This window comes from Canis lupus, chromosome 11 (genome assembly GCF_011100685.1).
Source record: "Canis lupus familiaris isolate Mischka breed German Shepherd chromosome 11, alternate assembly UU_Cfam_GSD_1.0, whole genome shotgun sequence".
Lineage (NCBI taxonomy): Eukaryota > Metazoa > Chordata > Mammalia > Carnivora > Canidae > Canis > Canis lupus.
The window spans coordinates 15,983,698-16,006,105 of NC_049232.1; the positions used below are offsets into that span (position 1 = coordinate 15,983,698).

General features: G+C 43.8%; 1 protein-coding gene across 1 annotated transcript in view; it reads right to left on the minus strand.

The window, feature by feature from the left end:
• MARCHF3 (membrane associated ring-CH-type finger 3) overlaps window positions 1–22,408 on the minus strand; it is a 136,788-nt gene that overhangs the window by 6,669 nt on the left and 107,711 nt on the right. Inside the window, exon 4 of the mRNA XM_038552018.1 lies at window positions 501–710. Within this exon, the coding sequence (XP_038407946.1) occupies window positions 501–710 (210 nt within the window). The remainder of the gene's footprint in view (window positions 1–500; window positions 711–22,408) is intronic.

Consider the following 22,408-nt stretch of genomic DNA (forward strand, 5'->3'; position numbering starts at 1 on the left):
ATCATCAGGCAACACACAGCTCCACGTCCAACAAAGACTATAGGCTGTGTCAGGGAGTAAGAAGAAAATAACCAGCAGGAGGATTCATGATCTGCACAGGCAGTGACAGCAACAGTGCCCAAGTGCATCATTCATAATACACTGCCATCCCGGCAAAAGTGAGGCACACAAACCAGAGAAAGAGAACACTGTGCCTCATCACGGATGGAGTCCTAGAACCCTGCAGGAGGGAAATATCTAGGGTGTGTGTCTTTGATTGATGGGATCTCAGAAGCTAGGGCTCTTTCTTTACTTGATCTGCTCTTCCCAGCAGCACACCTATGCATACACGCACGCACACAGCATACACGTACACACATGTGGTAGTAAACCACGTCACACGCTCCCGCCAGCACCTGCAGATCTGTCTTCTACAGGGCTGGTGGGGCGTGCTACAGACAAGAGGGAAGGCTGTGCCAGCTCCAGCTGCTCTGAGCCCCCGGGCCGTGGGCCATACTTACTAGTGTCCAAAAGAGGTAAATAGTGAAGAGTGCCACAGTGAGTGCAATCAGTCCGACGGCCTCCAGCCGACTACTAAAGTGCAGGTGGTCCACAGCGCCCCGCAGGCAGAGCCAGCCCGAGATGGTGGCCAACGGGGTTATGAACAAGAAGCACACCATGTCTCCAAACAGAGTCCGCTTCTCATGCTGGGGGCCTGGGTTTCTGAGCCACTGCCAGGGAAAGGGGGAAGACAGAGAAAAGCAAGGTCACAGTTAAATGACAGTGTGGAGTGGAGACACACTACTCTCAGGGTGTCTCTGTCTTTGGAAACTGGAACTTGCTTATGACCTATTCTGAGATCCCAAAGGAGCATTAAAGGCTTATTTTCATACCCCACCTCCAAGGATAGTGATTATTGATAATCATTTAACATGACCGCCCTGATGATGATAAAAATATTAAGTGTCCTTTACTGTAGATGGCCTACTAGTTTTGAAAACAGTTCAGTGGTTATTATTGTGAAGAATGGCACTTTGGGAAGATAGAGATGATATTATTTCCAGGAGGTAATCTAGTTGAGATACAAGAAGTGCTGCTGTGTGGCCAAAGCCTTCCAGGATCTTGACCCTGGGAATGTCTGCAGGAAAAGGGTTAGATTAGCAGACCTTGGTTGCTCAAATCATGCACATGCCCCAGAGAGGCCTGTTTTCAAGATTGGCTTTTTAGAGAACTCTGAATCCTTGCAATATTTTACCTTTTACCAGTGTCTGTGTATGCCTGAGGCCTTGGGCCATAAGGTAGATGTAGAATAAAAGAGTTTATGTCAACAATGTGATTTATGCTGAACACGTGGAGGGCTGGAGTCTGAGGAGCTGATTGCAATAATGCAGGTGCTATATGCCTATGTGCCTCACCCCAGCAAACGCCCTGGGCACCAAGGCTAGGACTGATAATGCTTTGTATGAGTCATCACAAATTGTTGGTAGAGAAATTAAGCAGGTGTGTGTGACGTTACTGGGAAGGGACACCTGGGAGCTTGAGCCTGGTTTCTTCTAGACTTCACCCCATGTACCCTTTCCCTCTGCTGATTTTAATTGGTATCCTTTTGCTGTAATAAACTGTAACCATGAGTAAGGGATTTTTTGATTCCTGTGAGGCCTTCTGGTCAGTCATGGAGCCTAAAGGTGGTTTTGGGGATCTCCCACAGACTGAGGCTCATGGGACTCCATGAACTCAGTAATGCCCCTCCTTGTGTTAGGACCCTGAGCCTACTTAGGATGGTCTTTGACATCTTAATTGTGCTGCCCAGTTTTGAGGCTGAACCAACTCCCAAAAGGGTGGTGAAAACTGTGCTTATTAAAAGACCAGAAATGAGAATTCCTCCAAGATGGGAAACAGAGTTGCTGTGCTCCCACTTAGGGAGGGAATTGCTAAATGCCTGATGAAATGTTTTCCATAATCCATTCTGGGAAAAGTCATGCTTACAAACTGGTATCAGTACATAACAGTAATGGGGTCCTGTTGGCTTTTCTTCAGATTAGCTCTGGGCCATGTCTCCAAATACTCCCATCTCACTGTCCCATGTAGTGCTGGTCAAGGCCAAAGGGTCCAGAGGAGAGGGGTTCAAGTGCAGTTGATGGAGTGGGAGAGAGAAGAGATGCTTGCTGAGTCTGTCTTTCATCTCATATGCAAATAGGAGCTTCACAGTGCTGTGGGCTGGCCCCCAAATGTGAACATTGTGGGCTGCTGAGCAGACACTCCCAAGTGTCCAGGGCTGCAATTCCCACAAAAGCATTGGTGGGAGGGAAAGGAGCATGACAGGGGACGTAAGAGTGTGTTGTGCCCAGTGGAGGGTGGAGAGTGGAGGGAAGGCCAATGGCAGGAGGAAGAGACAGAAGAGCTGCAGAAAGGGCAAGGTGAGGACAGAGTGGTGGAAGGGCCAGCAAAAGCCTCAGAGAGTGAGCAGAAGAAACAGGAGGTAAAAGGCATGGAAGAGGTTTTCTGGAAGGTGGCTTTCCTTGAATGTTGGCCTGAAGTCAACACTGAATGACCTGCAATGCCCGGCATACCACTTTCCAGGGACAGTGCACCTCACAACTGTGCTGAGATGCTGAAAGAAGTCAACCTCAGCTCACAAATGGACCCAGTGGGCGCCTGGACAGCTCAGTCAGTTAAGCATGTGCCTTTGGCTCAGACCATGATCCCAGGGTTCTGGGAGCAGGGAGTCTGCTTCTCCCTCTGCCTCTGCCATACTCATGCTCACTCTCTCTCGTTTTCTTCCTCATAAAAAAAAAATTAAAAATAAATAAATAAATAAATAAATTCCTTTAAAATGGACCAGAGTAAACAGATAATGGGGATATGGCTTACCGGCTTACTTCTGAATAGAAATACAGCATTATAAAAATTTCACATAAATACCTAAGTGATCAAGTGCAAATGATATTGACCCTGCCACATGTTGTCATGGTACCTCACACATCTCAGCAGCTTCAAAGAAATTCAAAGGCTCTAATTAACATTTTCTTGCCTAAATACTGGGACTGTTGCTATGACGTAGAGAGTAGAAATTGGGTGTGATTGTCCTAATTTTATAGAGGCTCAGCAAGGTTAAATGATATTGCTTCAGGTGATTTAGGGGTCAAACTGAGGAGAGGACTCAGATTTCTCTGCTCTTGCTCAGATGTCCTATCAGTAAAATATTTGAAAAATATTAAAATTGCAAGACATTCAGAAATCCAGATCCTTAAATGATGTTCCCCAAATTGCAGCAACCTGATTCCCCTTGCAGATTTTTCCTGGAAGCAGATATGGAAGTCTGGCCTCCTTTGCTCTGTGTCCTCACTTGTTGGAACATAGTAGATTCTCAATAAATATGCAACAGATGTATGCAGATAAGCTGAACTCGCTGGCAAAGACTTTCCCCAATTTCTTCTGCTGGAGAATTCTGAATACATTTTATGAAAATTAATTTAGTATTTTACTTATATATGTGGCCCTTGACATTACCCAATGAAATGACTCAGGTGTGGAAGGAGGTAATTACAAATCCCTAGTTATTACCATCCGGTGTAAGATAAATCACAAAGTCAAGATTAGTATTACTGTTGGTTCCCAGTTCCTCTTTTTCTAATTGTTCTTTGATTTTCTGTATTCCTGAAAATTTTCTAGGCCCTTTTTATGTGTACATAATCATCCAATATCTGGATTCCGCACATAATTAACTATCTATCTATCTATCTGTCTATCTATCTATATATGTATATGTTTTTTTCTCAGCTGTTTGCTGCTGGGTCATATTTAGATATGAAGTTTTTTTTAAAAGATTTTTATTTATTTATTCACGAGAGACACACAAAGAGAGAGGCAGAGACACAGGCAGAGGGCTTCATGCAGGGAGCCCGACATAGGATTCGATCCTGGGTCTCCAGGATCAGGCCCTGGGCTGAAGGCGGCGCTAAACTGCTGAGCCACCTGGGCTGCCCTGTTGTTGTTGTTGTTGTTGTTGTTTTTAAAGTAAGCTCTATGCCCAATGTGGGGCTTGAACTCACAACCCTGAGATCGACAGTCACGTGCTCTACAGACTGAACCAGCCAGGTGCCCCAGGTATGAAGTTCTTTAAATAGGTACTATTATGTTACAATCTGTGACTTCTTCAGAATCCCAAGCATATTTATCTCATACATAATGCAGGTCCCGTGTAGGACCATTGGTAATATCTGTTGCTGAAAAAAAAAATTGTCCTCTGCTATGGTAAGAACCTCTGCCAAGGTATCCAAATAGGTTGATATGGGATATTTATACAAGCGGAGTTTACAACAGAAAAAATATGATTATACCTCAAGTTTCTAGCAAGAGAGGACTGTCTAAATAAACTACAGAATTTACTTAGAATACCATAGAGTAATTTCAAATGATAATGATAATGTACATTTTATATTTACTGACATGATATATTGCTGAGGAGGAAGAGAGTGCTACCAAACAGAACGTATAGTATGATCCTATATATGTAATGATATATTTACATACATGTAGACATTTACATCTACATAGATGTAGTGGATTTACATCGACAAAGACCAGAAGGATACCGAGAAAAATCAAGGCTATTCTTGGCAGTGGAATCATAAGTCGTCTTTAATTTTTTCACTTTGTATTTTCTTTCTTTTCTAAAATGAACATGGATTACCCATGTAAACGTATATGCATGTATTAGTTGTGTACCAAACATCGGGAGAGAGACGCTGAGTGAGAGATAGGGAGTGAAGAGGGAGTCAAGGAGGGAGACATCCAGCTAGTCCTTTGTAAAGTATAGCAGTTAAAAAAAAAAATTAGTACTGAAATATGGCTGGGGTAAGCTCAGTGCTAGAAAGTTGAGTTTATCATGCACCGCCTCATTGAGGCCTTGCAATAATGCTGTGAAGCACATGCTCACATTATCCCCATGTTACAGATGCAGATACCAGAAGAAGAGAGTTTACTAACTCACCTAAGGATAGACAGCTAGTGGGTGGTAGAGGTGGGATTCAAACCAACCTCACTTTGCTCTTCCTTTGCTTTCCAAATTTACATTTTCTTTCTGCACCAAATGGCACTTGTGTGTGTGCGCATGCACTAGATTTTTGGCAAATCTTCAGCTGGGGGGGGGACATAGTAAGTCCTGTTTTACTGGTTTGTCATGGTAGTTGAAGGATTGGCTGGTCAAGATATTATCATGGTAATTTTATAAAATATTCTGAGGCTACTATTCTGTTCTCTGTTCTTTCTTTTACCAAATCACAATGAGGTCTAATTTCTGGGCATTTAATTTCAGCTACATTTTGGCTGAAATCAAAAGGTTGATCTCAATTATTATTCAATTTGATTTTTTTTCTCTTTTAGATCTCATGTCTCTCTAATCAGTTTTACTTATTATACATAGGGTATTCAACTATTCTGTAGTGGTGTCTTCATTTCCCAAACATTTAATGAAGAGCAGGTGATGGCAGAATGGCGGGTTGGTTCACGTGTCTGGCCTGCCACCTGACCTGAGGTGGACCCTTCCTATCGCTGGCGTCTCGCACATTTGGCATTTGCAGTGTTAAATCAATGATGGTAACTTACGTTTATCCACACTGATATGCAGAGCACTATCGTTATGGTACATGAAGTAACTGATTTACTCCTTAATAATCTTCAAAAAAAGTACCACCAGGACACCTGGGTGGCTCAGCGGTTGAGCATCTGCCTTCAGCTCAGGGCATGATTCCGGGGTCCTGGGATCGAATCCCACATTGGGCTCCCTGTGAGGTGCCTGCTTCTCCTTCTGCCTATGTCTCTGCCTCTCTCTCTCTCTCTCTGTCTCTCATGAATAATGAATAAAATCTTTAAAGAAAAAAAAAAAGAAAAAAGTACCACCATTATCACCAGCATTTTATAGATAGGGAAACCAAGGCACAGAAAACTCAAATAACTTGTAAAGGTTGGCCTTGGCTTTGATCCAGGTAGTCTAGCTCCAAAGACTGTGCTCCAAAATAATCTATTAAATCATCATTCTTAGTTTAAAAAAAAAAAAAAGAAGGCGGTGGCAGTGGGTGGTGAGGGGATGAAGTGGGTAGGAAGAGGCTTGTACCTTCAGTGTTTTTATCGGTGTAAGAAAGTTCCCTGGGTGCCAGATACTAATTTATCCTGCCACTTGTGGACAGCTTTTGCAGCTAAAATATCATTCTTGAAGGGGCTTTAGTTTAACATTAGTCTTCTGCTTATACTTGGTGGTTGTTCTGTGCTTTAAAAGCCGAGGTAGATGCTTGGGAATACTAATGTGTGTGGCATCTCTCACCTGGCAGCCCACCCACCCGGAGGCCAGGGGACCTGGGCACCCTTCCTGCCTTCTGTTCTCTGGTTCTGTCAGAAACATAAAGCACAGAGACTGTGCTCCTTCTTGAAAGCCCTGGCGATGAGCTGCCTGTTTTTCCGTGGCGATCTCATTCCAGTCACTAACTCATTCCCGAACCATGAGATTGATCTGCTCTTGGAAATGGATACAAAACCAACCACCCAACCAACCGTCTAAACCAAACAGAGCCCCCCATGGTAATCAGCAGCACAGGGCCAGAGACAGCAGCGGGAATGAAAGCAGCATGCCACCAGCGAGCGGCATCATGCACTGGCTGTAAGCACACATCCAAGGTGAACCGGGCACCAGTGATTCCTTCCAAGGTGGGCTGACTGTGGGTTCGGATCTAATTACAGTGTCAATTTGTTAAATCCCTCACTCGGGAGAAGGGGGTGCAGAGCTCCAGGACATTAGATTCTGTCTCCCAGGCTCCAAGTTAATCGGCTTAAATCCTCAAGGCAGACAGGACAGCGTGCGGGTCAGTTTGTACTAGAACCAGATTACACTCTGGTGGCTAACAGCTCTGATCGATTACAACCTTCCCCATGAATCTCCTTAATGAGAAACCATCATGAGAATGGAAGAAACTGATAGAAGGGATAACAATGGATAGAACCATCACAAATTTATGGAGAGGAAAAGGAAAGGGCAGGCAAGGTCTCACCATGGTTTCTCATGTGGGTTTATCTGCTTGAGTGTCTCCTGCTAATCTGACACTTGGCAGAGTTATTAAACAAGGGCTTACATTCCTTGGCATGGGTCTTATTCCCAGATCCCAACTCATTCCACCCTAAACTGTCTTGCTTGCCTGGAGAGCTGCAAGGTCAAAAGGGCAGTGTAGTGATCATACGGGTATGTGATGGGTCCTTTGCATGATCTAGAGATTATGATGAAACATGAAAATCATGCATTTCCGTTAACTCAAGACATAACAGAGAACAAAGACAAACTCCTACTGATGTTTTAAATTCCTGTACTCCAGTCTGCCGGTGAGTTTCCAGAACAGCTGAAGTCACCCAGAAAGAAATTCTGACTCTGGGGTTGCTGAGGAGATGCTCGCTCCAGATATCCATCAAACCAGGCTTGCAGCAAAGCAGCTCAAATGAAAACTTCACAGAGGATGTGCTTGTGATCCTGAAATGTCCTTCTCCAGCCTTGGCCTCCATCCAAAGCTCCAGATGTGCATTTTCAACAGCTCACTCACCATCTCTACTTAGATGACTAACAGACGACTTATACTCAATCTCTCCGAAGCAGAACTCTTGATTTAGCACCTATTTTTCTCCACGTCTCCTCCAGCTCAGTGAATGACATCACCAGCCACCCAGTGGCTCAGCCAGCCATTTCCTTTCTGTCTTACCTGCCACATCTCACCGGCCAGGAAGTCATATAGGCACCACCTTACATAGGTATCTGGAATCTGTGCACTTTTTCCACATCCACCACCATCCCTGGGAAACGATCAATATGTATTTGAGAGGCAATAGCCTTGCTACTTCCATTCTGGCTTCCCTACAGTCTGGCTCCAAAACCAGTCTGGGTGGCCTTGAACGTCTATCCATCAGAGCATATTGCTCCTTTGCTTACGCTCTCCCTATGGTCAGAATCAAGTCCATACTCTTTACCTAGGACTACAAGAATACCTGACCTCACACTTGCCTCCCTTTCTATGTCTCCAATGACCTCTCCTTCTTCATTTCTAACCTTTACTTGTGGCTATTCACTTGGAGGGGCCAGGCTTTGCCCAGATTCATGTGCCATTGGCTCCTTCCGATCATTTAGGTCTCAGCTCACACGGGACCTTTATATGGCACCTACAAACAGTGCCTGGCTATATTTTCTACAGAGCACAAGGCACTCTTCGAAAAGATGCTCTTTATTTATTTGTCTGTACACTTGTTTGTATTTTGCTCCCTACTTCACTGAGAGCTCCATGATGACAAGGACTTCATTTTTGTTCATTTGGCACATAATTTCACTGAATTTAATAACACAAGGTGGCGTTATTATTCCTGTCTTGAATTAGGATATTACACCTCACTGAGGTTAAGGTTACATGGCAGAGGAGCCAGGGTTTGAGATCTCCAGCCTACTGTGCTTTCTTTTTATTTATTTATTTATTTATTTTTTTTAATTTATTTATGATAGTCACACAGAGAGAGAGAGAGAGAGGCAGAGACACAGGCAGAGGGAGAAGCAGGCTCCATGCACCGGGAGCCCGACGTGGGATTCGATCCCGGGTCTCCAGGATCGCGCCCTGGGCCAAAGGCAGGCGCTAAACCGCTGCGCCACCCAGGGATCCCCCTACTGTGCTTTCAACTCTTTCCCTTAGCTTGCTTTTGCACTACATAAAATTTTACACATTTTAAAAATTAAAAACATTTTTAATTGCAGTGTAATGGATGTACAGTGTATTATACTATATTAGTTTCATGTACAACTACATGAAATGTTGATCCTAATTTCTATTTGCTCCCACAGTGGATGAGGTCAGGGAAGCAGAAACCATGCAGGACATAGAATGAGAGATGGGACACCACTTCCAGATGTCCTTCTGTTAGCTCCCCTAAATGTTCCTCATCAAGTTCTTTCACCTCTTTGAAGGAGTAAACAAAAACAAAACAAGAGTCTCCCTCACAGGAGTGAGGATGGTGAAGCTTTCAGGGAAGTAGTAAAGAGCCCTTTTCTCTTTAACTCAAGTTCCTGCTTTTGTTTGAAACATCAGGTTCAACTAGAGAGCGTGCATATTGTCTTTCAGCCCAAGGCCCTTCTGAGCTCAGGCTGTGCTTTTGCTGTTTCCTCTTGTGCAAGCAATATGGCAAACTTGACAAGGTCCACCATGGAGCCCTGGGTTCACCTGTACTGCCCAGTGGCCACCCATGTTGTCCCTGCCAGGGTGTGGCAGCACTAGCTCCTGGTGGTCCTTGTCAACACCCTCAGCTCCATCCTTATGGGCCTTTCCTCATCCCCACACCCCATATGCAAGCAATCCACTCGTCCTGTTGGTCAGGGCCACTACTCTTCCAAGCCTCACCTCTCACCTGTAATTGCCTCCTCAATCTTCTCTTCCTGTTATCCTTGAATCCAGTTTCTATAAGGCAGCAAGATCAACCTCCTTCTCTCACTTTGAACTCCCTGGCAGCTCCCCATGGCATGTAGTCTAATGCCCACCATGGCCCACAAGCCCTGCTGATGCAGTCCAGGTGTTTGGGGGCCAAGGACAGGATTCCTTCCTGAAGGATCTGTGATGTGGGGATGAGGATTTTCACAGCTTCCAACTGAAATCTAGCATCTCACTGAGTTATGCAGAAAATCTCACTGGTATGATCTGTCCTCATGGCTTTGTGATCAATGAAAATCACAGATATTTCACATTCCATTAAACTGTGGCAGACATTGTGACATATTGCTACTTCATTCTTGGTTATCCAATTCTGCAAATGTGTTGAAGAAGCACTTAGATTTTATATCATGACTTTTGTGTTTTCAATACTTTGGTAGCTGTATTAGAATGGAATGGGTTATCTTTGCCATTCCAATACTTTTTTGTTTGTTTTATTTTTATCTTACATAATTAAAAACATGATTCTGAGACTGGATCCACAGGTTTCAACAGATCACCAGTGGGTCTGTAAGGGAGAAAATTAGGTGCCCGGAATCTGGCTCCTTTGCCCTCTCAATCCATGCTCCTTCTTGGTATTTCTTCCTGACTTGGAAATGCCGAGCTGGTTCCTGCCTGAGGGCTTCTGCAAGGTACGTTTCTTTCCATGACAGGTTCCTTCTTGGTTACCTCTCTGCCGAAGGTCACCTCTTCAGAGAGGCCTTCACAAACCACCACACATTTTCTCACCAAATTATTCTTTACAACAACTTGGTTCTTCCTTGATAACTTTTATCACTATCTGAAATAACCTTTTCAGTTATTGATGTATTTTTCTCTCTAGCAGGTTAGTAGTGCTACTGGTATACAGCATTCTTCTGGCCTATTCACAATTATATTCCCATTTCCTAAAATATTTAATTTGTGCTTGAGAGCCAAAGAATATAAATCCTTCTGACCCAGAGGATCACTTTGAATACAAACAGGATGCGTTTAACTGAGATATATACATACGTATATACATACATCAGACCACTCGCCCTGCCTCTGCTGGGCAAATACAGTAAAGCAGTTTTTGCCACAGACACATGCTTTGCAGTTGTTCTGGCATTCACAGTTGTGATTTGGCTGAAGCACAAGTCACATTCAAGGGCACCCTGGAGATTTGTGAAGGGCCCTGGAGGATTTAGGCCAATAAGCCAATTAATAGGCTATAATGCTCCATAAATACCATATTTATGTCTGGGACATTATAATTTGGTGCTGGCATTATTTTAAACAAATGCTACACACATCCACACCAATGGTTTGAAATGTTCCAAAGATAGGATTAGCGGCACAGCAGGACTAGATGGCAAAATAATTTTACATATTCACTCCCAACTTCAGATATAAGCAAAACAGGAGTCATTTTGCTCTAATTATTTTAGATCATCACTGTTCAGAAGTGATCACAGCCAAATGGAGGTTGCTTATCCAAAATATGAAAGGATGCTGCAGAATTATGTGGCATATGTGAGCAGCATAAAGCCAGAGACATAAGAAGAGGAGATGTAAGGAGGATGGAGGGCAAGGACACAGAAGTTTCCAGAAGAAATTTATAATTGACACACACTGTGCCAAAAATAGAAATGATTTGCTCTGGGAGGCAATGGCATCATACTATGTAGTATGTTATTTTTTTTTTAAGATTTTAAAAAATTTATTCATGAGAGACACAGAAAGAGGTAGAGATGCAGGCAGGGAGAGAAAAAGACTCCCCATGGGGAACTCTTTGCAGGACTCGATCCCTGGATCCTGGGATCATGCCCTGGAGCTGAAGGAAAACGCTCAACTGCTGAGCCACCCCGGCGTCCCTATGTAGTGTGTTATAAACAGGGCAGCACCAGCAGCCCCCTGTCCCTGAGCCCTGCTTCATTTAGCTATTATGGGGCCCCTGCTCCTGCAGCCAGTACAGTGGCTGGCATCAGACACCCTCTCTGCTGGCCTGCTGCTGGACTCCAGGTTTCTGAAGCTTTGAATAATTACATCCAGCAGAAGGGCAGGATCACAGGGCAAAAGGTGTCAGGACAGTGTACCCAGTTGGAACCCTGGACAAAAGATGAGACTATGATGAATAATATGAGTAAGGATCATAAATATCTGTTTTGATCACTGGGGATATTTAAAGGAATAGAGAGAGAGACATCAAATTCACAGCCAGGTCCTCAAAATGGGACCACATTTAAAAATTGGTGCCCCTCAGAGGAAGAGTGAGGCTATCAGTGTGAGGACTCCCCAAGCAGGGTGTGGTGAGGATGGAAGAAACAGTCTCACCAGCGCCACCTACTCCCAAAGCAAGCAAGAATGTTCAAGGCATTTTGAGAAAGGGATAGATTTCTGCTAGGTGGAAAAACCGTGGGAACAGGAATTTTCAGATTCACAATCCCTATAGCCCAGCGTTTTGTTGCCAGAAAGGACTCCAAACCTACAGGATGGCCCAGCTGACCTTACTGACATGAGATACCTCCTAGCAATGACTGGATCTGGAATCTCTCAAGGTTCCACTTGAGGCAGTGGCTGAAGCCCATGTGTTGCAGTATTTGCTGGTACCTCTTTATTTCTCTTTCTTCCTGTCCTCAAATTTCAAAGGTAGCCCACCAACATGCAAGCAATTTGGATGGTACTACCTCAATCCACATGCACATCATCCGAGCTGTTCACAATTTTCAAGATTTTAGACATGTCCTTCCCAAGCCTCCTCACATCCAGATTAGAGAGTCTCCCTCTTTCTGTCCAGGCCAACCCAGCCACCTGTTTTTACTGCTCCCTGGACTTTTGGGATATCCTTCACTGGGTACAGACCCTGAATATCAGAATGCTAGGCAGAAATATGCCATGGTGGTATCTGCTGGTGTTGCGTCTCTTGATTCTGTTCAATGTTTATAGACCATTTTGCTACAAAGCTCACAGAGCTATCTTTAGGGAAGACATTCTTAAGGGGTATGGGCAATAAATAGTTCAAATGACATGGGTCATGACATCAAGGACTGGCATTTATAGAGGGGCAAGCAAGAGCCTGGCTGGATGAGCACAGCTTCTGTCTGTGGGAAAGATTTAGTCCAGGTGGGAGACACACCTACATTTTTTGCTTGAGTGATCCTGAGACATGCGCCCCCACTATGTCCCTGTACAGAACCAAGCCAACCATGGAAGAGCCTGAGTTAATAACTAGCCCAGTCTTGTATATGCACATAACTGAATCACTAACTCTCCCCTCAAGACTAGCAAATCATAACCACTATTGTGACACCCACAGAATTATAACATGGCCTCCTCATGTTATAATGAGGGAAGAGGGAATTTGCAGTGAAGTGTTAAGACATTGCCCTTATTTTTCATGGGCAAGACATTTTAAAGGTGTGGGAGACACTTTTGGAAAACCTATAGGTCTCCTTGCAGTTTACATAAATGTCTTTCCAGATCAGGGGTCCTTGACGAGGGTTCCAGGCTTCAGAAAACCTGTGAGCCCTTTGGGACTGTATTTGAACACCAGACATTGGCGCATTTCAGGGGAGAGAGTTCAAGCTTTTATCAAATTCTCAAACATATCTGAGGGGGAAGAAACACTGTTCTAGGGTATTTCTTTAAATTGTCTTGAGACACTGCTTGGTCCAGCTCAACTTTTCTTAGATGATGGTTAAAAAAAAATTAACCTAGGGCATAAAATGTGATATTTAAAAAATTAATTGTATGGCTGTGGGGCAGCAGAATCCAAAAGCAACCAAATTAAATTAATGGGCTTAATGGGAGAAAAGGATTCATAAAGAGCAAAGATGGAAAGCACTCAGACAATATACAAAATCAATGTGCATATGATTTCCATACAATAAAAGAGAAAAAACAAACAGGGCTTCAGCTCAAAAACTGTGATAGGGAAGGGACAAAACTTGAAGAGGAAAAAGAACCATGGACATCTCTGGGCCAGTTTCTTCCTTTCTAAAGTGGAGATGGCACACACAAATAGAACGTTAAAGTGTCCAGAATGGGGGTGCAGGGCAAAGTCAGGCAGTATGATAACCAGTAGGAGTCATATATTAAGGAGGATATTGGGAAGGGATGGAAAATACAGAAAATAATAGCAAGGAAAGTTAAGGTACATTTTCTGTAAAATCTGAGATTAGACCTAGCAAACATTACACTAAGTGAAGAAAGCCAATCACATATCAGAAGGTTCCATTTAGAGGCAAATCCATAGAGAGATAAAAAAGATTAGTGGTGGCCTAGGGCTGGAGGTAGGAGCGGGGATGACCGGGGAGTAAAGGCTGAGGCATTTCTTTTTCAGTGATGAAAATGTCTTACAGTGGATGGTGGTGATGGTCACACACCTCTGCAGATACACTAAATGTCACTGAACTGTAAGGTTTAAGTGGGTGAACTGTATGGTACATGAATTAAATCTCAATAAAGCCTCTTGAAAAATCTGAGACTGGAAAAACCCCCTTGGTAAAAATAATTTGAAGTGTCTTGAAGATTCCGCTAAAGAATCCTTGCATCCAGTGTGAATTTTGGTTTGGTGTTCCTTTTGCCTTTGCCACATCTTCATCTAATTGGGTTATTTCTCACGTATGCATTTGTCAGGCATGTCTTCTAAGGAGCTGAAAATGTGTACATTTTGGTGAATGAATGACTTTTGGGTTTCAACATTAAAGCTGTAGGTTTTAAGCAGATACATCAGTGTTTAGAAAAACATTAGAATGATTTTATTCCTCACATCTCTGATGCCTTTTCTTCAGGCATCTCCCCCTTTTTCATGCAAAGATTAAGCCTTTGGAAGTAGGAAGATAGTTAGGAGGGGAGGCATGATTTTCTAGGATTGGGCTTATTTTTCCTTTCATCTCCCAATTTCTGCTTTTACTGATTCTTCTCAGATAAAAGTCCTTAAATGCCTATAAATTCTATTTTACAACATTCCTGCTGCAACCACTTGCCTGCATTTCATATATTGTATTAGCCATTTTCCCCTCTGAACCCAAAAAATATTTTGAATCTCACCATTTATTCTAACCGTCTGTTTATGATAGCATGGCTAGAGATGAAGCAATGATCAAGGAATGAGTAGAAAATATCTCCTTTTGTTCTTTTAATCTGAGCTCAATCTTCACAAGCAGACCTTTACACACTTTCATAAGTGGCGTACCTAAGAATTAAACTCGTTTTTTGAGGAAACTGAAAGCTTCAGACAGAGTTTTCTCTCTCCCTCACCTTATACATATACAATCCTAACTTTCCTCTCACACATCCGTTGCAGTGTAAATCTATCCCTCTAACTCTGTAATAATGGATTGCAAAGAAAAGTTTTACCAAACAGTATCACAGGGTCCCAACTGAAGCACACAGGCAGGCAGTTGATGAGGCAGGGAAATCCAATAGTTAGTGAAAAATGAAGGAGGGAAGCCAAGCCACAAGACCCGACAGGGTTTTTTTTTTTATCTTTCCCCAAATCTGCTGCACCTGACATGAAAGGAAGCAAAAAATTGAGGCAATTAGACGCATAATTCAAGAGAAAAGCCAGTGTTTTCCTCCATGTGTTGCAAAACCAGTTTTGCCAACCCAAGTGATCTAGACAACAGTCTTTAGAGAAGTTTGCCTCACAAATGTGGGACAATCACATTACGAGTGATTAACCTTCACAGCCATTTACAAAAGGAGGGAAGAGGCTCTTAATAATATTGTATTCACGGGATTTTCTAATGACATCTCTCCCTTAGGAGAAATCTCAGAAGAAATTCGTGACAAAATGACTCAGTAAAATGAAGACTTAAAGGTAGAAGAGTAACCAGATGAGAAGAAACAAAGAAAGAGTGTGTAAAGCCCTTGGAAATGAAAAATGACCTTGCTAGCTCTTAACAGCTGCTGTAATGAAGAACTTGGACTACCTCAGACTAGGTGGGGAAAGAGACCCAGAGAAGCAATGCCATTCCACTACGCCACTCTCTATCTGACCCAGCTCAAGTTTGTAGGTTTTTAAAATAGACTTATCTATCTATCTATCTATCTATCTATTTATTTTTAGATTATTTGAGAGAGAATGTGAGAGAGAGAGGAAGTGAGCAAGTGAGAAAGAGCATGAGCTGGGAGGCGGGGAGCAAGAGAGGCAGAGGGAGAAGCAGGCTCCCCACTGAGCAGGGAGTCAGATGTAAGGCTTCATCCTAGGACCTGTGGATCATGACCTGAGCTGAAGGCAGATGCTTAACTGACTTAGCCACCAGGTGCCCCAAACAGATGTTTTAGAGCAATTTTAGGTCCCTGGCAAAATTGAGTTTCCATATGCGCCCTGCCCCCACACCTGCAGAGGCTCCCCCAGTCTCAACATCCCCACCAGAGTGGTGCATCTGTTACAATTGATGAACCTACGCTGACACGTCATTAGCGGCCAGGGTCCAGGGTTTACTTTAGGGTTCACTCTTGGTATTGGACATTTCATGGGTTTGCACAAATGCAAAATGACATGTGTCCGCCATTGTTCGGAGGAGGTTCACTGCCTTAAAGATCCTGCGCTCTGCCCATTCATTCTCCCACCCCCTTAAGCAGCTTTAGGTTTAATAGATGAGTTCAATGTCAAGAGGAGATCAGAGCTTCAATCATTGGTACATCTATTCTCTGAGAAAGGCTGGCTATGGGTGGAGAAGCCCTCGGCTCTGTGTGTGCTTGTGTGAGTGCATGTCAACGAGTATGTGAAAAGAAGTACTTTTGAGCCAGGAATGGGAACATTAAGGACTAAGGGGGGCTATGGAGATCTGATTCTTCTGCCTCTCCACCCCCTAGCCCTGTGGCCTAAAGTACTGAAGATCTCTGAAGAGTGACCTACCACCTCAAAGTCCCAGCTTCTTTACCTACAAAATGGGATACGATCTGTATGAGCATAGAGACATAGGAAGGAGATGGTTATATAAACAGTATAGCATGCCATGGTTCCCCTTTGCCTAGGAAATGGGTAAATAAGAAGAAAAAAACTTGGGATATGAAATCTTTAAGATTTTATTTACTTATGAGACACACACACACACACACACACACACAGAGGCAGAGATACAGGCAGAGGGAGAAGCAGGCTCCATGCAGGGAGCCCGACGTGGGACTCGATCCCGGGTCTCCAGGATCATGCCCTGGGCCGAAGGCAGGCGCTAAACCGCTGAGCCACCTGGGCTGCCCTGGGATATGAAATCTTAAGGATACAAATAGGTGCACTCAAAGTGAAATTAATGAACGCCTCTGGATTTGGGTGTCACATCAAGATCTGTGCCTATTCTGAGAGACGAAGTTTTTGGCATAAACAGGCAGATAGCAGAGTATCACCCTGCGGATGAACAGCCGCTGGTCTCCTACCGCTAACTGAAGACACTTCTGCGCTTTGCTCATTCGAATACAATTGTTCATTAGGCAGCATTTAACTATAATCATGTACTGCTCACAATATTTCACACCATTATTTCTTTAATAATGTGTATTCTTTCTTTGGAGTTAAAAATGTCAGTTATTGACACTTAAAACTGAAGAGGCAAGAGGAGGGTTAGCTGAAGCCCTCAGCAGGGGATTGTATGCATAGTCTCTAACTCTGCATCTGAGATCTGCACCAGGGCGCCTGCAATCAATGTTTCCCTTCTTTTCAGCATGACACTTTGTACCTGCACAGGGCAGTTCCCATGAGCTAACTGCGCCTTGTTATTTTGGCAGGACTCAGGGAGAGATGATTGCCAGCTTTAGTCATCGGGTGACATCGCAATGCTCCTCTCTCAGACTCCCCTTTACAAAGCTCTCCTGCCAGGTGCCCGGGGACAATTTCACCTCCACCACTGCCACCCTGAACTCCCACGTAATAGCTTCTAATTGCCTGCCTTTCAAAGAAGTGGACCTCTTGGTGGCTGACGCTAGTTGTACTATTTGTTCTTACGTCTGGAGTTAGCTAAAAGGGTCCAGAATCCTGCAGGATTATTAGTCTCATTTTGTTTACTTGCTCTTGGTCTTGGCCCAGATGTGCTTAAGGAAAACCTGGCTCAATTTTCTCCTATATTTGAGAACACCTGAGGGTGAATTAGTGAGGATGACAGCTGTTTTCTCTCTGTGCCCCTGCAAAGATGTTGTTCCTTTGAAAGGGATGTCACTCATAAAATGCTAAGGTTTGTTAATTCCAGGTGGTGGAGATGCACCTGTTTGACGCATTGTTCTTCATCCTCCTTTGTATTTTGTATTTTAAAAAGAGATTTTATTTATTTATTTGGGAGAGAGAGAGAGAGTGAGAGCCAGGGGAGGAGAAGAGAGAGAGAGAGGGAGAAGCAAACTCCACAATGAGCGTGGACCCTGATGTGGAGCTGGATCCCACGATCCTGAGATTGTGACCAGAGCGAACTCAAGAGTCAGACCTTTAACCGACTGAGCCACCCAGGCATCCCCTCTGTATTTTTTAAAATACAGAATTAAAATTAAAAAGTTGGGTGAAACAACTCTTGCTCTTTTGCATCTTTATGTCCTCAGTGACCTAGTGGAATGGAGCAGCTGCTGGATTGACACAGGTCCTCTGCAGAACATGGATTCTAATTTGTATTTCAACCCAAGTTCACTGCAAGGATCAGTACAATTTAAAATAATAGAATCTGGTCATGTAACTCTTTTTATGCACGGAGTTGGATTTTCCCTCCAAATTAATCCTGTACCAGCAGTGGACGGGCTGAAAACACAGGCACCAAGCAGTTAGCTCACTTCCATCTGGCACGGCCATGTGAACACTTCGGTTGGCTTGCTTTTTTAATGAAGTGATTTTTAATGAAGCAAGCTGTGAATTTAATAGATACCTTAAAACAGCTTCTTTGTAACTAAGCTTTAAGTAACGATGCAACTGCCAAATTAGCCACCAAAACCAAGAGGGAAATTCAAGACGGAACAACTGTGGGATTGGAGGATTTCAGGACTCAGGTCATCAGGGATGTCATCTCACCTGCTGGCACCAAAGTTGGTGCCACAAGCCCATGTGCAGGCTGGTTCCCTGTCCAGAGTCCTTGGCAGAGGTGAAGGAAATGTCTGAGAGGTCGCTCACAAAACACTAAGGTTTGTTAATTCTAGGTGGTGGAGATGCACCTGTTCAACCACTCAACACCAAAGGTGGCTGCAGGTACAAGGTATCTGAACTGCTGTCGTTCTGAGCCTGTCCATGTGGGTACACCATCTCTTCGTGGCTCATTTGCCTTGTGATTGTGAACCAAACATTTCAGTTAACTTACAACGTGGAACAATAGGAGGGAGATGCTTAGGTTCAGTCTATACTCCCCTGAAAGAGAGATGCTGGTAGAAAAAAAAACATGCTCATAGTATCAGAGAACTCTTAAAGGTGGGATAAATCACTCAATTTTGCAATCTCAAATGTAAATGGCAAGCAGATACTGCAAGAGCATGAAGAGGGCTGATAGGTCTAAGCAGGAGGCGGGGCCTGGATAAACTGGAAATGTTTATCCTCCCCAGAGGCATTCAAATTTCCTTTAAAAAAAAAAATACTGTTGATCTAAAAAGCACACCTGCGCGCACAAGTGAGCAAGCTAGTTTGTGAGCTCCGCTCTACGTGACTGGTGAAGGGGCAAATGCATAAACGGGAGAAATGGCTCGTCCAGGTTCTCACTGGAGGCCATGGGCTGCCAAGAGTTGTGATGTTAAACCCGGCTTGGCAAAGACACTCGCAGGGATTTCACTCAGTGGCGGCAGGGGATGCTCCCCACAACTTACACACAAGGGTCAACACGCTCCCCACGCTCCCCTCGCTCACCTTTCCTGCTCCAAGTCCTTGCTCTGCTTTGTGAGGCCTTAGCCTCGCCTACAGCAGCAGGACCGAGTGTCGCCTCAGGTGTGGGGGGGGCACCAGGAAGCCCGGGGCCAGGGCCGGAGGAACCTGAGCTCACCCGCCTCGAGCTCAGGTGGTGGCACTCAGCCTGAGAGTGAGAAGTGGGAACTCCTGGTGGGTTCCGCCAAAGCTCTCCCCTCTTGCTTTGCAGATGCCAGGGTATGACCTTGTCATTCCGGGACAGGAGCCGGAATAGGAGGAAAAGCTGCAGAGCAGTGCCTGAGACTTTCTTACTTCTTTCTCACCGAGGGAGTCTGGCCTAACATAACCACAGTAAGCCTATGTCTTCATCTACTGAATGTTTAATATGAGCTTTTCTCCCCAAGACAATGGTGTAGTGTTTATATAGCACTTGGATTCCTAACAAGCTTGGGAGAGGCTAGCTGGGCTAGAATCTTTCTGATTTGGCCCCATCTGCCCAAATCCTAGCCACACTTTCCTAAATTGGGCCAGCGGTTTCCTTCTGAGTCCTGGAGGGCATGTTTTCCCCTCACTGCTCACAGTGCACACTGGGCTGCAATCCCCTGTCCTTCCGTAAAACCTGGTTGAGGACCAGTGAACAAGTGGGAATCAGGCTCAGTCAAAATCTTCTGGTGTGCTGTGTGGCTCAAAGCTGTGTCACCTGTGTCTCTTATGTAAGACCTTGTCCAGCTGTGTCTGAGTTGAGCCATAAGGCAGGCCACGGTGTTGTCACTTTCTCTGACTTATAGGCCAAATGTATGATATAAAGTTTGCAATTGGGGGGAGGGAAGTTCTTCAGTCATGCATTTACTTAATAAGGAGATGCTTCTGGATTGCCTATCACATGCTGTGATCATGGTCTGAGCTACCCTCCTTCCTAGGCTGTGCTCATGAAGTGGAGGGAAAAGGGGGAGCTTGCTTGTCTTCCTCTGAGGAATGGAATAGGCGGTACACATGCCTGGGAAGCTCCCCGAATCCGTTGATGTCCTCTGTGGTATCATTCCCTAATTACCCCAATGCTACAAGTGTTTGCTGATAGGGATTTGAATGCTTTGAAACCAAAGCTCTCGTTTTTACTTAAATGGATATATTAAAAATCAAAACCAAACCAAATCCACTATAATAAGAGCCAAGCAACGTCACCACCTAAGCCTGGTACATACTTATTAAGAGGGTTTGAGGGAAGTCTTAAATCTATTAAATAGCAAATGCCAAGGTATAAAGTGGTTTCTCCATAGCAGTTCAGCTCGCTTCCTGCTGTGTAGCTGGAGATTACACTGAATCCAGGGCACACTTTAGAAACCCTTTCCTCTAGTGACTTAAAAAAAAAAAAAATACCATAAATAAAAAGTTTGGGGAAAAAGAACTCTCTTAATTCTCCTCTCCCCTAGCTTTACATACCGTTATTCTGAGTAACTGATATGTGTGAAAACATTCTCAGTTTCAATTTAGCTAAGCCTCTGAGTCACAGAGAACAGCTTTTAAATTGTTCATACAATTCTTATCAATCAGCTGGATCCGAGGAAAGGAGCTAGGAATATGAAAACCTAATCACTCCCTCTGTGAAAAATCACCATGTCTCCCTGATCAGAGGGAGAGCAGATCCTAGGAAGCCTTTTTTCTCCAGATTTGCACCATTTCCTGGCTGTTTCATTTTAATCAAGATGTTACTGAGCTGATCTATTACTTCATAAGTCTCCCGGCAAGGGTGGGTGTTACTGGTACATGTCTTAGGAAAGCCGAGTGCCGGATCCTCCCATCAGTGGACTCATGTTGCAAGCATGCTGTTTGCACATAATAAGGTGGGCTTCCTTGGCCAACTGCTCCATCAGATACGTAAGCACCACGGTAGGCAGGAGTCAAGGCACACATTTTTGGGAAGCACATCATGGTACTTTTATTGGCTTCCTGTTTTTTTCCCTTTGTTATGAAAGAATGGTATCAGGGTTCAATTTACAGAGAGAGAGAGAGAGTGAGAGATATGAGGAAAACTGAAAATGAGCAGAAATAAGCCCATAAAACCACCCAGGCTGGTCATTCAGCAAATCCTCTTCTGGTTAGTGGATGTCTACTTACTGCATTCTATCAGGTCATTATTCTTGGGGATAATTTATCTGACAAATTGCCACTGGGTAAATTTTCCATCATCAACGAAAAATACGTAGCCTTCAGAAGGGAGAAGTGCTTGTTGTGGAGGTATGAAACGTGTGTGTGTTTTATCTGCTTTGCTTTTCTTTTCTTTCTTTCTTTCTTTCTTTCTTTCTTTCTTTCTTTCTTTCTTTCTTTCTTTCTTTCTTTCTTTCTCTCTCTCTCTCTCTCTCTTTCTTTCTTTCGCTATATACAGTTTGAATGCTTCTCTTTCAAGCTTTGCTTGATTGCCACAGACCTTAAGAGATTTACATAAACTGGACTAGAAGAAATTCACCAGTGTCTGAATAAACCAGATGATCACAGGGTAGCTCTCTTGGGTTGAAACTAGCTCTTGTTATACTGGCTTACTTAGCAGCAAAAAATAAAAGTAAAATGAAATATAATAAAATAAGGATATAAAATTGACAATGAATTGACCAGAGGAGACTAAATGATTTAGTCTACCCATGAAGGTAGGTAGATTAGTAGATAAGCACACACAAAATCATCTTATTGAGGTATAAATGACATATCGTAGAATGTGTTCATTTCAAGTGTGAAATGTATTTTTTGAAAGCATTTTTGGAGACCAAGGATATCATGGAGAGCTTCTAGCTCACTCCCCACTCCTTCGACCCCCTAAATCACAGCTCTGAGAAACTGAGCTGTGTCACACAGATGAGCACTGTTTAAGTGGGGGAGATGATGTCTGGGTTGGAGATGCTAATATAAACCAGTCCATTGATTTGGCCACTCTGAGTGGAAACTCGTAGACAAAAACCCTAGGTTTTTGATCTGTTCAAAGTGAACATCGAGCTGTAGAGAATGCAGGAAAGGAAGGGATGGGGCACTATTTTCTGAACAGCGTCGATCAGGAGGATGAGGGTTTATGTTGAATTAAGGACTGGGGGAATTTCCTGAGGGTGGGAATTGGCGCTATGACTGTGATTCTGACCAATGTTAACACCTGGGTGCTGACAAATAATGTTTA